This window comes from Babesia bigemina (assembly GCF_000981445.1).
Source record: "Babesia bigemina genome assembly Bbig001, chromosome : II".
Classification (NCBI taxonomy): domain Eukaryota; phylum Apicomplexa; class Aconoidasida; order Piroplasmida; family Babesiidae; genus Babesia; species Babesia bigemina.
In genome coordinates, this window is record NC_027217.1 from 371715 (window position 1) to 386127 (window position 14413).

General features: G+C 61.1%; 7 protein-coding genes across 7 annotated transcripts; 1 reads left to right on the forward strand and 6 right to left on the reverse strand.

Moving 5' to 3' along the window:
- Positions 1 to 9: 9 nt before the first annotated feature.
- BBBOND_0201410 (hypothetical protein, conserved) lies at positions 10 to 5052 on the reverse strand (the record flags this gene model as incomplete). Its single annotated transcript, XM_012911716.1, has 1 exon — positions 10 to 5052. The coding sequence occupies one exon, from the start codon at positions 5050 to 5052 to the stop codon at positions 10 to 12; it is 5043 nt and encodes a 1680-aa protein (XP_012767170.1).
- Positions 5053 to 5217: 165 nt separating this feature from the next.
- BBBOND_0201420 (hypothetical protein, conserved) lies at positions 5218 to 6591 on the reverse strand (the record flags this gene model as incomplete). Its single annotated transcript, XM_012911717.1, has 5 exons — positions 5218 to 5652; positions 5691 to 5972; positions 6008 to 6130; positions 6165 to 6324; positions 6359 to 6591. 5 exons carry the CDS (start codon positions 6589 to 6591, stop codon positions 5218 to 5220), a joined length of 1233 nt encoding a protein of 410 aa, XP_012767171.1.
- Positions 6592 to 6836: 245 nt separating this feature from the next.
- On the forward strand, positions 6837 to 8290 carry BBBOND_0201430 (hypothetical protein, conserved; the record flags this gene model as incomplete). The annotated part of the gene is made up of 2 exons (XM_012911718.1): positions 6837 to 7837; positions 7876 to 8290. The coding sequence occupies 2 exons, from the start codon at positions 6837 to 6839 to the stop codon at positions 8288 to 8290; spliced, it is 1416 nt and encodes a 471-aa protein (XP_012767172.1).
- A 161-nt stretch (positions 8291 to 8451) lies between these two features.
- On the reverse strand, positions 8452 to 10064 carry BBBOND_0201440 (hypothetical protein, conserved; the record flags this gene model as incomplete). The annotated part of the gene is made up of 2 exons (XM_012911719.1): positions 8452 to 9539; positions 9575 to 10064. The coding sequence occupies 2 exons, from the start codon at positions 10062 to 10064 to the stop codon at positions 8452 to 8454; spliced, it is 1578 nt and encodes a 525-aa protein (XP_012767173.1).
- A 164-nt stretch (positions 10065 to 10228) lies between these two features.
- Positions 10229 to 11997, reverse strand: BBBOND_0201450 (hypothetical protein, conserved; the record flags this gene model as incomplete). The annotated part of the gene is made up of 2 exons (XM_012911720.1): positions 10229 to 10552; positions 10588 to 11997. The coding sequence occupies 2 exons, from the start codon at positions 11995 to 11997 to the stop codon at positions 10229 to 10231; spliced, it is 1734 nt and encodes a 577-aa protein (XP_012767174.1).
- A 93-nt stretch (positions 11998 to 12090) lies between these two features.
- On the reverse strand, positions 12091 to 12981 carry BBBOND_0201460 (60S ribosome subunit biogenesis protein NIP7, putative; the record flags this gene model as incomplete). Its single annotated transcript, XM_012911721.1, has 6 exons — positions 12091 to 12135; positions 12173 to 12322; positions 12358 to 12510; positions 12715 to 12760; positions 12796 to 12888; positions 12926 to 12981. The coding sequence occupies 6 exons, from the start codon at positions 12979 to 12981 to the stop codon at positions 12091 to 12093; spliced, it is 543 nt and encodes a 180-aa protein (XP_012767175.1).
- Positions 12982 to 13533: 552 nt separating this feature from the next.
- On the reverse strand, positions 13534 to 13972 carry BBBOND_0201470 (hypothetical protein; the record flags this gene model as incomplete). Its single annotated transcript, XM_012911722.1, has 2 exons — positions 13534 to 13762; positions 13827 to 13972. The coding sequence occupies 2 exons, from the start codon at positions 13970 to 13972 to the stop codon at positions 13534 to 13536; spliced, it is 375 nt and encodes a 124-aa protein (XP_012767176.1).
- Positions 13973 to 14413: the final 441 nt, after the last annotated feature.

Here is a 14413-nt window from a genome sequence, read left to right on the forward strand (position 1 = left end):
CTGCGCGCGTCAGCGGTCGAGGTGAGTGGGCGAGTGCCGGAAGAGGTTTCGGAACCACCCGCGCCTTTCCCAGTTCATACACAATTTTTGCTCGATTATCTTTGCCGTCACCGCCTGGGCGATGTCCCGCCGCGTCGCGGACTCGCGGATGAGCGTGGACGGCACCTCGACCTGCGAGAAGCCATGGATGGCCTGGGTGAGCGCGGCGACCTGGCGGCTGTTGAGATCCCACAGCGGCCGATGAATGTCGAGGTCGTCCAGGCAGGAGTCGATGTGCCTTTCCACCGCAAGGCGGATGTTCCGTTCCCACGTGCCGGCGACGAATCCAGACTTGAAGTAGCAGAGCACGTACACCAGCAGCATGGTGCTCACCCCCACGAAGTAGTTGCCGATTGCGAGCGAGGCGCACATCAGTATGATGAGTTGCGTCACCCGGGGGTGCCGCCACGAGAACATGTTGAGGAACTTCTCGTACCTCATGGCGAACAGGTTGAGGTAGTAGTTGCCCAGGACGATCTGGTCCCGGGCCTTCCTCAGCATGCCTAGCATCGTGATCTTGTGTTCGGTTTCCATCTCCTCGTCGCTCTCCAGCTCGTCGTAGTCGGACAGCTCCTTGGGCTCGTCCGCCTCCAGCTCGGGGTCGCACGAAAATTCGGGCTGCCGCTTCCTGATCTTGTTCACGTAGATGCTTTTGAAGTACGAGTACAGCCTGCCACGCCGGTTGTGCTGTTCTTGCGGGGTGGTTGCCGGCTCGGCCCTGGCGCTGTCAAAGTCCTGCGAATCCTTGCTCTCCACGCGGATGGCGCTCAGGTCGATCTCCCCCCCGTCGGTCTCCAACGAAAACTGGTAAACCATTCCCTCGCTGGTGTTAGACTCGGACGACGTCTCCTCGGCGTCCGACTCCTCGCTTTCCTGCACGGCGGCGCTGATCATCCGGGTCGGCGTGTCGTCCGGCGCCTGCACCTCGTCCTCGGACAGCATCGAGAAGATTTCGAAGTCGTCGTCCTCCGGGTCGTGCTCCGCTTGGACTAGCTGGCACTGCCTGGTATGCAGGAATATCACGTTAGACCGCGCGATTTGCCGGTATTTGGAGAAGGGCTGCAGCCTGCACTGGTGCCCCTTCGCCGCGTTGTAAATCCGCAGCTTGGTGTTACCCATGAAGCACCCCTTCCTGGGCCTTCGTATATGGAACGCGTACTTGCCCGCATGCGTCGTGAGCACGCACCCAAAGGGCATCCCGCCGCCAGGGGCTGCGTGCGCGGCGGGGCGTATTTTGCCTTCAAGGACGGTGTCGTCATCCTGCCACGTGATCCGGTGCTGCCGCGAAAACGAGCACGAGATGAATATCCACGCAACAGTGAAAAACACCTTAAACATATCCAGCACCACGCACGGCAGCAGCGTGAGCGCGAACGTAAAAATGTTCTGTAACCAGCTGCGTCGGGGTGGGGTGGGTTCGGTCTCCTCCTCCTCACAATCCGTCAGCCACTCCTCCACGCTTTCAGCCTGCACGTTGACCTCAGGTCTGTCGAACGCCACTGGGAGGGGTTCCGCAAAGGATATTGCCGCTGCTTCCCGGGGCGACACCGTGTGTTCTGCGAACGGTATTATTTCCCTGTCACTGTCCAGGTCCGCCGTGTCCTCTACGTTGTTGTCCCGCTTTGTGCGCTTCTTCAGTTTTAAAAAGTTGAAGCGGCATTTGGACTCGCCGTACTGCTGCGGTTTCGACCTGCTGCCATGGCTTGGTGACGCATCGGAGATGTTCTGCGGCGACCGCTTGAAGTGGTATATGCCCCTCTTAAGGGCAACCAGTGCCCTGAACCTGCCGCCACGCGAACCGGAACTGTGCCGTTTGTTTCGACTCGCGTCGTGCTCGTTTTGGGGCGGCGCCGTACTTTCCGCACCGCCGCACCGGTTCGTGCCTGTGGCCGTGCTGGTGTAGCCCCGATTAGTTGGTGAGTGGTCGACACTGGTTGCGCCGCTTTCGGAAGGGTTCTTGACATGGTACTGGTCGATTTCGAGCGCCTTGGTGCCCTTTTTGTACACCAATACTCGCGGCTTACTGTGCGCACGATCCTTGATGTGAATTAGGTCGTGCGGCTGGATGTCCCTCTCGTCGGCTTTGGTGCTGCTCCCGCGGGACATCTCCGGAGCTACAGCGTAGCGTTTCATCGGACTCAGGGTCAACACGCGCGCCATGCTTCCCTGCGCCCCGCGATTCACGTTGCCCGCAGATCGACCGGTGACGACCCACTTGCGCCGCCTGACGAACGCAAACGCGTGAGTCTCTTTGGACCATGCAGAGTTCCAGTTCTTCGCATAGACCCAGCCGTTCTCGTCGGTGTCCTTGTTCACCACGACGTCGGAATGGTAGAGCAAGAAGTCAGGAATGACCACGTGTCCCCCGTCCTCGGCCGATACATGCGGCCTGTCGTAGAATCTCAGGTTGTGCTTGCTGTACGTGCCAAACACCGACTTCCGCTCGTTCTCGTACCACTCGGTGATCTCGGCCACTGGGGGCACGTGGTTCGTCTTCAGTTCCTGCTCCTGTTGCTCCCGCTGCGCCGGGTGCGCCACTCCGCCCTGCTGGGCGACGGCCTCGACGTTCAGCTTCGTGGCCACCCTGTTCCTGTGGAGCAGGTGCAGCGTCTGGATGTTGTTGATCCCGCCCGCGAACGTGAGCAGGGCGGCCATGGCGAAGTACTTGACGGTCAGTACCACATTTTGCACCCACGGCACGACCTCCCACGGGTAGGGTGGCGGCTGGTAGAAGATCGTGTGTATCGCCCGAAGCATCGTCTTCCCGTCGGTTTGCAGCAGGTTCGACAGCGACCCCGTGTCCATCTGGCTGAGGAAGAGCCCCGCGAGATACGTGTGCAAGACCCCCCTGTGGCTGCACGTCTCATGTCGAGTGCCTGCATGCGCCGTGTACGAGACGTATGCGTTCATGGCCTGCTTCTCAGTGAGCATGGGCGGCTCCCGGTGCTCAATGCGCGCGATTTGGGTCTGCTGCTTGGGGCTCCCCTTGCCATACGACGAGATGAAGCCCTTTATTCTGAGATCGAGCATCTGCACCTTTTCGGCCGCTATGCTGCGCGTGACCACATCGCTGACGGTGTGGCTGTTGGTCTGCAGAAAGGCCTTGCGTTTGGTGCACACCATGCACACGGACTTCGGCAGCAGCAGAAACTTCTCCGTGAGCCTCTGCGGCAGCAGCGCGATGAGCAGCGGGTACCTGAGCAACAGGTCCCTGACCCACCGCGCTGAGTCGGGGTGGCTCCGCAGGGAGCAGTACGCCAGGGGCACGATGATGAAGAGCAGCAGCTTGTCCGAATATACCCCCAGCACCGCTATGAAGTAAATCAACCATGCGAACGAGAGGCTGGCGTCCGTGAAGTGGATCACCCGCTTCATGTACCCCAAGACGCTTCTGGCGTTCCTGTACGCCGCCACCACTCTTTTGATGTTCGAGGTGAGCATTTGGAGCCCCCCGGCGGTGGACGCTTTGGTCGCGTTGGCTATGTATTCCTGAGGCGAGTTGTGCGACAGCGCGACGGGGTCCAAGAAGTTCCCGAAATGCTTGGGGGTGACCACGGAGAGCACCACGTACCCCGCTTCCGGCACCTTAGCGTTCGCCGCGGACGTGTTCACGACCGACTCGGGGTTCGGGTGGTCAGAGATGTCAATCCTTTTCTGGTTGAGCGGATTGACGGCCTCGATCTGTTTGAGCACGCAGGTTTTGAGCGTTGCAGGCTCGTTGATCGAGAAGTGGCAGTTCGACAACGCCGCGCTGCCCAGGTATACGTCGTTGGCAGCGATGAAGTGCATCCAGACATAGTCCTGGCACGTGTGCTGGTACATGGGGATGTACAGGCACGCCTCGTCGCCGTAGAAGTACGACTGCTTGGCCATCACGACCTTCTTCTTGTCGCTCGTCTTGTTGAGGTGCCACAGCTTGGAGAGCATGTTGTACCCCTGTTGCTGCGGCGTGGTCGCAAGACTCGACGCTGCCCTGGTCTTCACCCGCTCGTCCTCGTGGGCTTCCGTCGACTCTGGCTTGTAGATGTCCAGAGTGGACGCCCGTGCGAAGTCTTTGCCCGCTATCGTTTCCAGGCCGCTATTCATGTCAACCACCCGTAGTGGGCGGTCGCCCGGATGTTGCACCCGCACCTCGTCCGCGTGCGACTCCTCGTCGATGGTCGACAAGTAGGACATCACCCGCGGCACCTCGATGTGGGTCGCCGGCGACTGCCTGGGCAGGTTCAGGACGTAGAAGCTGCTGTTGTGCTCCACCACGCAGCATATCGGCGAGTACGCGGGCGAGTACACCTGCAGCAGTTCCACGACGCTGAGCTTCATGAACGTGAACGCAGCCTTGCGGCGTGGCATGGTCTCCACATTTTCGGACTTCGGGAAGAACTCGATCGGCAGGAGGTATGTAGGAAGCCCGTAGGCGACGTACTTGCTACGCAACTGGTTCTGCTCGACGAAGTTCTGCAGCGACCCGTACCGCGTGGTCCAGAGGATTGCCAGCAGCCAGTCGGAGGCGACCTTGTGGTTGCTAGTCGCAAGCCACACAGTGCTGTCATCAGCATACGGCTTTCTCGCGGTGCGCGCCGCGTTGTTGCCCGCGTTGATGTCCTTGAAGATGTCGTTGATTAGACCCTCTTGCGCCTCCTCCGCGTCGACAAGCGCCGTATTGGTCCGCACAGTTTGCAAGGCAGGGTTGATCTCGCCCGCGTACTGTTTGATGGGCTTCACCGTGATGCGCCACTTGTACAGCCCGCTCGTCGAGTGCGACTCCGCCTTCAGTTCGGCGCCGGCGATCATCCAGCTGGCCGTTGCATGACGGAAGACGCCGGGCACGTTTGGGGGCTCGCATTCGCGGAAGGGCGGCGGCTTCCGGAAGGTATACAGCCTATTATGGTGCAGCATGATGTAGCAGCGCTTGTATCGCTTGGTGTGCGGCGTCCGCCTGTAGAGCCATTGCTGCATCGTGAAGCTGCACTGCGACGGCAGCGGGTCCTGTCTTGCGGCCTTGTCGTCCTCCATCTTATTGCTCGCGGTCCAGTGTACGGTCCAGAGGGAGCTTCCTCGCTCCGCGCGCCCGCAAGGCGCGACTTGATGCAACGGCTCGTCGTCACCCTGGTCGGACGGCGCGGTTCACTCGCTATTAGATGGCGTCGGTTGTGTACACATTATGTTTATAACGCGAAATTATTCGGTATCGTACAGGGTTTCTAACATCTCTTCTAAGTGGTCGAGCTCGGCCGCCATTTGCTGGTTCTCGCGGTCGGCGTGGTCCATCCGGATGGCGTTGTACGCGTCCTCGTCGCTGTAGTAGTGCCTTGTGAGAGGGTCGACATATCGCGCCGGCTTGCCTGTGATGGCACATAGAGGCTGTTTCGCCAAGTCTCGCCGCCGTCGCGCCTCCTCCTGCTGGGTGTAGAACTCGGGGAGCTTCCCGCTGGTGAACATGTACAGTTTGAGTGGCTTCTCCGTCACGTGACTAGAGGGGCTGGGCTGCGCGTCCTGCTCGGCCTCGTTGTTCTTGGTGACGATGGACAGCAGGGAGTTCCAGCACACCCAGATGTCGTAGCTGCCCTTGTAGTTCCACTTCTTGATGTCCTCGTAGTACTTCTTCTCGTCCTCCTGCCGCGAATTGGCCACGTAGCGCGCAGTTAACTAACCCATGCCTGCAGGTTCGCCAGCGAGCGTGCGTTCGCCGCCTCCGTTTGGAGGGCGTTGGCCATGAGCTGTTCCTGCGTCATGCTGCTCCGCTTCTTCGGCGTCTTTTTTTGCGCGCCCGCGCCGCCCGCCTGCTTGCTGCTGCCGCGAATGCGCTCCATTTTGTTGGTGATCTCCGTCTTCCACTTGGTGGAGGCCCTGACGGAGCGGTCTGCGCCCGGTTCGGGGCCCTGCAGCGATTGCCGCCGAGTCCGTTCACTCTCGTCGCCGCGACTTTTTTCAGCCTGTACCGTCCTTATTTATGCCAAAATGCACTCACATTTTGCTTGTCCAGGGTTTTGCGGGCGAGTTTGCTGCGCTGCAGCGCAGGATCCACGTAAGAGCCATACTTGCGCTTCTTCTTTTCCTTGAATTGCGATTCGTCGACCTCTTCGTCCGATTTCTGCGCTGATTAGAACGCGAGGTTGGCCGCCTACATCTGTTTCGGGGTCGTCGAAGTCGGAGTCGGTGGAGTACGCGTACTGCTCCTCCCCCTCACTGCAGTTGTAGTCCTCGTCGACGGCCTCTTCCTCCCACGTGTTGTGGCCCCAGAACTGCTGGTCCTTCTCCAACTCCTCGCCCACCAGTTGCGTGTACCTGCGACAGTTAGTTCACAACCACGACGACCAACTTTTTTCCGCGGTTCTGTCGTTTGGGCAGCCCGAGTGCGACTCCAACGCTCATTTCGTCAAAGGACGACTCCGACTCGTCGTCATCGTCGTCCTCATCGTCATCGTCTTCATCCTCATCATCGTCGCCGTCGTCATCGCCCCCCTCTTCGTCGCCAGAGATGAGCTCTTCCGACTCCTCCGCTTCTGTTTCCTCGAGCTCCTGCTCCTCCAGCTCCTCCGCAGCGGCCGCCATCGGCAGGCTGGTTGGCTAATCCTATCCCCTGCAGCGGCTGATATGTGTGTCGCAGAGCTTTTGCCCTACGCGACCAAAACCGCAAGTCAGATCACCGAACAGATACGGCGGTGATGCTGGCCCCCCCGCGACGGGGTCGCGAGCGCAGACGAACAGCCAATCGCAAACACATCGTGCCCAATGGCAAAGCAGCCGTTTCTATCTCCAATGTGCAGCCAATTAAGGTGAGTTGGGGGTGCAGCGTCATGCATGGCGGATGCTTGGCTGTTGCGGGCCGCTTGCGGGTCGCCGTAGCCGGCGCGATTCCACGAGGTCGACAGCGCTCTCCAGCGGCCGATTTCAGCTCGCTGGCACACAGTAGCCTCGATAAGGTCTCACTTGACGCCCATGGAGGCGGCGTCGTGTCTTCTAGACACGATTGGCAGGTGCTGTACAACTACGCGAAGCACCTCTCCAACGACCGCAACGAGCTAACGCGGAGCAAGTGCATAACCTTGCTGCTGACCCTCAGTCAGATTCTGCTGGAACAGAGCGTGCTGCGCGGCCACGGCGCGCGTGTAACGTCGACCTACCTCTGGAATCACTGCACCGCCAGCCTTGCTCCCACGCCTCGTCGGCATGCACCCACCAGCTACTCCGTTGAGCCGTCTTCCCTGTTGCGCTATCTGAGGTACATGGCGAGGCTGCGGCCGTATCACCGTTTGAGCGTGCTGCGCGACGGGCCTGCGCCCTCTGATGATGTCGTCAGCCGTGGCAGTTGCGCCACGACGCCGCAGGGAGGGGTGGGCTACGCCGGGCTGTTCAGCCGTCTGATGGGCGACGACGTCTCACCATGTTCCGTACGCCGTAGTAGAAAAGTGTCGGGGTCGCATATAGGCCCGCTCCGCCTGCGCTCAGACCAGCTCCTAGCCCACCCAGGCATTTTCAGTTACCCCGTCTACCTTGAGCTCATCGGCGACGAGCACGTTGCCGCTCCCCCGGCCGAAGGCGCCGCTGCTGCGCCAGATGCCGCTCTCATTTTACAGCGGAGCGTCGAGCAGCTGCTCGATCGCCTGCGTGTCCTCTACTTGGGCCACGGCACCCGTGGTCAGCAGTGCCTGGTCCCAATGTTCACGGCCGTCATGCTCTACGGCCCAAAACTTAAGCTAAGCGGGAACGCCGAGCTTGACGGGGCATATCGCAAACTCCACAGCAGCCTGTCGAATGCGGCAATCTCCACGGAAGGTGCCCCCCCGCTGAGTTTCAGGTTGGTCGCCCGCACGCATAGCCCTCATGCCAATTCAGGAGTTTGGCGTACCTGCTCAACAGCTGCCTGCACACGGCCGACACTGCTCCCATTTGCGCTTTCGCAGAACGCAGGATATCGGAATCGGCGGAATTGGTGCCCCTGGAGTGGCTGGAGAACATCTGTTTTGCGTGCTCCAAGAGCCGGTACCCGCACGACACGCTGTATGAGGCGATGTCACGGCACGTTTCGGCCCAGGCGGACTCCGCAAGCCCAGTGGTTTGCTTGAACCTGCTGTGGAGCTTCAGCCGTGTGGGCAGGGCCCACCTGGTGGGAAAAGCTTTAGAGCGCCGGATCGCCGAGTTGGGGCCCGGCGCATTCGCGCACGTGAACCCTGCATTCCTGCGGCGCGCAGTGGTTGCGCTGGAGCCGCACGTCGCGGAGTCGACGCTGCAGACTATTCGGTACAAATGAAGAACGTTGCAAGACACTTGGTGCGGGTGAACAACGCCATGGGACACTTGGTGCAGGTGAACAACGCTGTGGGACACTTGGTGCGGGTGAACAACGCCATGGGACACTTGGTGCGGGTGAACAACGCCGCGAGTCGCAACTGTTACACGAATTAATGTTGTCTACTGTTCATTTAGCAGCTCGTCGAGGTCGTCGTCCCAGGCGCCTTTGCTCTTCGTCAGGTCCAACTTAACGTCCGCGGCAAGCGCAACTGGGGTGGTCGGCATGGATACCAGCTGTTGCACCGGGCTCCGCACGGGGTCCGGCATTGGGGCGGCCTGCGCTGCCACTGCGGGTTGCGGCTGCGGCTCCTCCGCCGCCGCGTCCTCCTCGTGCAGGATCTCGTCGTACAGGTCGAAATCGTCGTCCCACGATTTCTTGCCCACGAAGTCGTTCGGCCTCGCCGGACGGGCGGTGGGCGTCACCGACTCCGCGTACGCCGGCGCAGGCTGCGGTGCCCTCGCATGCGAGGCGGCGCCAAATGCAGCACTCGACGAAGCTGGAGTCGCTGGCTCAGCGGATGCCGGCCGCATCAGGTGTGCCTCCCTGGCCACGTCGAACGCTCCGCTGTCCATGCGCACACTGCTCTGCTGGTACGGCGACCGCATGCTCCGCGCCAGCTCCGCCCGGACGAAGTCCAGGTCGAGGTCCAGGTCGAGCACCCTGGTCGGCTGGATGAACACCAGCTGCACCGGCGCGAGCTGCTTGAGGTGGCGCGCCCCCAGGGCTTGGATGGCCTCGGCGAGGAACGAGTCCTTCAGCTGCTTCGACGACTTGCTGAGGTCGGCGTACATGTTGTGCAGCTTCTCGTTGACGTCCTTGAGGTGCCCGTTTTCGTCGTTGAGCTTCTCGACGTGCGTCCGGAGCTCCTCCGCCTGGAGCACTGCCTGCGAATACTGCTGCTGGCTGATCTCCGCCGCGGGCTGGTTCCTTAGCTGCGCGTTCTGCGCCGAGAGGTAGAAGGCCTCCTGCGCCATCAGCTTGGCGATGGAGAGTGCGCGGTCCTGCTTGCGCATGGCCTCCTTGATGCGATGTTCGGCGTCCGGCGCAGCCTCGACAAGCGCATCCCGCTCCTTCGTCAGCGCTTCGATGTGCGAGTTCGCGACGGCCAGCTGCGCCTTGAGGCTTTCTATTTGGGCGGCGTATTCCGCGACGGCCGTGCAGCGGTCGCGCATGCCGTCGAAGGTCGCCGCGTTCTGCTTGAGCAGCTCTGCGAAGGTTGGCGCCGCGCAACAGCTGACCTACCTGCCATGCCGCCAATGCGCCGTTCCTGCGATTTAGCCTCAATCTCGGCCTGCTCGACCAGCGATTTGAGGCTGACGTTCTCCGAGTTCAGCAGTTCGAGCTGGTTCTCGAGCTCAGCGTTGCGCCGCCTGAGCGCAACGTTCTCCTGCGAAAGCTCCTCCAGGTCGCTGTTGAAGTCGCCCAGCGACCGGTACGCATCGTCCAGCTGCTTGGAGAGGTCGGCGATGGTGCGGTTGTTCGTCTTGAGCAGCTCGTTGAGCTGCTGCACGCATCCCTCCCCGTATCTCACGATCAGTGACGTGATGCAGTTCCTGCGCTCCTCGCGGTACACGCTCTCCAGCTCCCGCGCGAGCGAGTCGGTGTAACGCGACCCGAGCTCGTGCTCCGCCCGCGGCGCGCCGTGAGCCGCCCTGTAGCCGGCCGTGCGTCGGTCGTCTGGATCCGCATCCTCGGCGAGAATGCCGTCGACGATCCCCTTAATGAAATTCATCGCCCCGTGGCCGAGCGTCCTCGGCCTACTTGGACTCGCTGGGCCGTTGGCGTCTTTGCCGGCGTTATGTGTGTCCCGCTGCGCGCTGCTACGCCGGCGCGCGACCCCTACTCGAGGCGCGCGAACGCCGCCGCAGGCCGACCCCCTACGCGCTCAGTTATACATTAGGTGCCTTTGGGTTTGTGTTGGCTGAAAATGTCGTCCTCGTCGCCCAGCAGCAGTTCGTACACATCGCTCCCGCAGGCGGCGAGGTCACGGGCCGACGCCCTGCGGTGTGCGCTCGCGGCGGCCTTGTTCCGCGTGGGCGCGCCTCCCAGGGCCTGCCGCCCGAGCTCCTGGGCCTGTTCTGCGATTTGGGGCGCCACGTGCTTGCGCAGCAGCTCGATCTCCCAGAAGCTGGTGGCCCGCTTCGCGAGCACCGAGAAGACCATGCCATCTGGCTCCATGACGCCGGCTATTTGCGGCACCCGCTCGATAACCTTCACCACCTGCAGCGTCTGTGGGCCATGCGCGTGTCACTCACCTCGCGTACGAGCGCCTCAGCCACGGCCGCGTCACAAACCAGGCACAGCGCGAGCAGCTGCTGGACCAGCTTTACCAGGTCCTCCAGCTCAGCCGCCGCTGCCACGCTGGCGGAATGACTGATCACCACCTGCACCGTCCTGATGACGTCCCACGTGTAGCACGGCGTGGAGAACTGCACGTATTCCCCGTCCCGCATCGCCTCGCCCTGGCAGAGGTAGGCCGCCGTGTTCTGCACCATCCGGGCCAGCTCCTGCAGGATCCAGTGCGACTGCGCCTGGAGCACGCGGCTGAGCGACGCCGCGGCCTGCAGAACCCTCACGTGCGTGGCCGGCCTCAGCGAAGTGGCGCTGAGGATGATGCTCTTCATCTTCGCCAAAATCTCCTTTTGCAGCGGCTCGTTGACCAGCGCGCCCATACGGGACAGGCCCTTGAGGCACTCCTCCAGCATCTCGCCCGTGCATTGCGCCAGGATGCGGAGGTAGAACGCGATGACCGACGTCAGGATCTCCTCGATGTGCTTGTCCGCGGTCTGCTCCTTCTCGCTGATGAGCTTGTAGCTGTGCTGCTTCCTGGCGAGCGGTATCGAGTTGATGGCACGCAGCAGCGCCGACTGCGGGCGGTCGCTCTTGAGCAGCAGCGGTATGACCTTCTCGAGGTCGCGGATGGAGGACTGCTCCAGCACCTCGGTTATGCTGCCGAGGCACACCTGGGCCAGCTCCTCGTCCTCGATGCTGCAGCACTCGGCGCACAGCCGGATGAGCGGGGCGTTAGGCCTAGTGTCGGCCGCCGCCAGCCGGGCGACCAGCGGCACTATCAGCTCGGGCTTTTTCTTCAAGTGGTTCGAGCAGTGCTTCACCAGCATGTCCCTCAGTTCCACCACCTGCTTGGAAATGCTCCGTTCCGTTTCCACGAGGCTGCTGGCCGTTGGGCGCGGTTTGTTAACCTTCGACGCCGCGCCTGCACTGTGCTTCGCAGGCGCAGTGGCGCCCTTGCCACCAGCCGCGCTCTTGCCGCCTGGCGGGTCGGCGCTCTCATCCTCCTCATCCAGCAGCTCGTACGATATGCGCGGGATTAGGTGGACGGCAACGGCCACCATCGACCTCAGCGCAAGAGCGCTCGCGAACTCCCTCAGCTCCGCAGTGCCGCCGCCGCGACCGGCCACGACGTCGAAGAGCGCCTTGACGCCCTGGAGCCCATTCTCCGGCGCGCCAGTGGCTTCCGTGCACGCCCGCGCCACCAGCCGCTTGTAACCATCGAGCGTGTCGATGCGCTTGATGTCCGTGACTGCTGTGTGAGCTGACGGCGCTGTCTTCGGCCGCGCCGCCGTACCCTGCGCCCTGCCCTTTTGCGCGGAGAGCGCCTTGCGCCGGATCTTCTTCACGACGGAGCCGCGTTTTTTTGGCGGCATTGTGTGATATGCGATATGAATGTGTTATTGAGTGAGTTCGATCCATATAGCTACGTGTTCACGGCAGGGCCTCCGGGCTCGGGCCCGCCGAGGTCAGATGATTTCGGCCTCGTGACGAAGGTACTCCCCGATATCGGCCTGCACCAAGTGTGTATTTTACCGCCCGACCTCATACCTGGTGGAAGACGGCCACGTCGTCCGGTAGCGCCGTTTTGAGCGCCTCGGTCGACTTCGAGGTCACGCCGAAGCCGAGCGGCAGGTTGTTGTACATGACAACCACTCCTCCGTTTTGCGGCACATCTTCGCTCATTTGGCCAATGTGTTTCTGCGCGCAGTTCGTGGAGCGGAGTTTGCACCGACCTTCGCGACGTTGTTGCCGTAGACAAACGACTGCTCTCCAGACTTCAGCCACACCTTGCTTTTCGAGTAGTGGGCCATGTAGTGCAGCGCCGTGATGTGGAGCCTGAAGTGCTTGGCCTTCGTGAACTTCCCGAGGCAGACTCCAGCCGATATCTGTTCGCAGTTAGTGGCGGTCACGGATGCGCATTCAGAGCACCGGCAGCGAGGTTGCCAGCCGCACATACGCACTAATACAGCAATGGCATGGCGCTAGGGTGCTTTCGGCCCTGCAGGCAGACAACAACGCGGCCTAGCGTTGGGTCGGCGCAACCCCGGCCGCCGTGCTCGACGCGGACAGTTGCGCTATGGAGTACCCACCAGGTTTTTGTGGTTGATACAGCCGCTGTACTTGAGTATCGCTTCGCTGCGAGAGGTCATAAGCCGCGCGAAGCCACCTACTTCATGTAGTAGACCCTCTCGCGATGCAGCCGCAAGACGTGCTGCGGCCCCGAGTCGCCGGCGTCCACCAAAGACAGGACCTTCTCGCCGATGCTGCGCTCAAATGTTACGCCGGGGTGTATTTGCTCACTAGGTTGCTAGCTTCTTAAAGACAAGCTGGGCCTCGTCCTCGCTGAGCGGCCGCATCGTGGTCGTTCACGGCGCGACGGTGAAAGCAATGTGCGTGTATTATTGCGGAGTAGAGCATCCGCGACTGTGTGACATTATCGTAACCGCCTCTGGCTGTGGTGCAGCGCAGGGCTACGGGCCAGGTCGCCGATTCGTGGGTGGAGCCAGTCGGTCAGGGCCGGCCGGGAGCCGACCGACAACTGGGCGTATCGAAATGCAGCCCGGCCTAGGGTGCGTCGCCATTCAGCGCCAGCGAACTATAAGCAGCACCATGGAGTCACATTCATGCAATGCGCAGTCGATGCCAGATTTCACTGCCGCTCATGCGTGTCATGTGTAGGTGGAATCACGTGGCCACAATGCGCCATCACCTAAAATTGTCAGCGATAGTGTACAAATTACTCTTCAATGTGCGATGTGAAAGCGGTACGTGCGCAAGTCGGCGATGCGATGGAGCGCACTGCTTGTGAACCGCCTCGAGTCAAGCGCGGTCGGTGACGTGCCCCGGGCTCCCGGCGGTCATGGACGAAGCGGCAGCCTTTTGCGCTGCATGACGGGATTTTCGTGCGTCTACGCGCAATGTAAAGCGTCATTCGTCGTCTTACGGGGTAGAAGCTGCATCAGCGATGCGCGCGGCGCGGCCAGCGACCGCTGGTCTTCCAACTGGAAAATACGTCTTCTCTCACGTTCTAACTCTGCATGTCGTGTTAGTAGCGTCGACAGCGACAACTTGCCTCGATCTATGACGAAGGAAAGCTCACGCTTCAAACTATTGAGACCGTTCCTATACGCCTGCCACCTGAACACTTTTTTGCGCCTTGGAGCGACACGGCAGGCCGTGCCCTGTCGTGCAGGCCACTTACCGTTTCGGTGCGACCATTTCGACGTCCACAATTGGGAGGACGCCGTCGCGCTGCGCCTCGTCGTACGTTGAGTCTTGTAAGGTGGGCGTCGCCCGGCACGCCAACAGCCACCCTAGATACAGACAAAAAATTCTTTCCACCTTCATTTTTATATTACCCCCCTCAATTTTTTACGTATGATTATTTGACTTTTAGGAGCAATTCCGGAAATAGGCGCGACAGCCTTGGATGCGGGCCAGTGCTGGAATCAATTCGCGGCGCTGGAAGCAAAAACGCAAAACCAAAGTGCAGCCAAATATAGACGCCAAATTGACTCGAAAGAGTGCGGGCGTCGTTTCGGATTTCTTCCAGGTTCACTCGCAGGTGTGTCGTTGGCCGTGACGTGGCTGTGCGCGCACTTCCGCGGTGCCGTCGACTCTCAGGAGCCTTTCGATCTTGCCGAAGACTAAAGTGTCGTTGTTTTTCGTGTGCCCCTCAACACCCGAAAAACAACATCCCAGATCCCTGGAGCATCGCCGTTTAAGGTTTGGGCTTTTTGTTTCGACGCCGTGGCTCTCCGTGGCTACGCAAGGATAAACATTATTTTG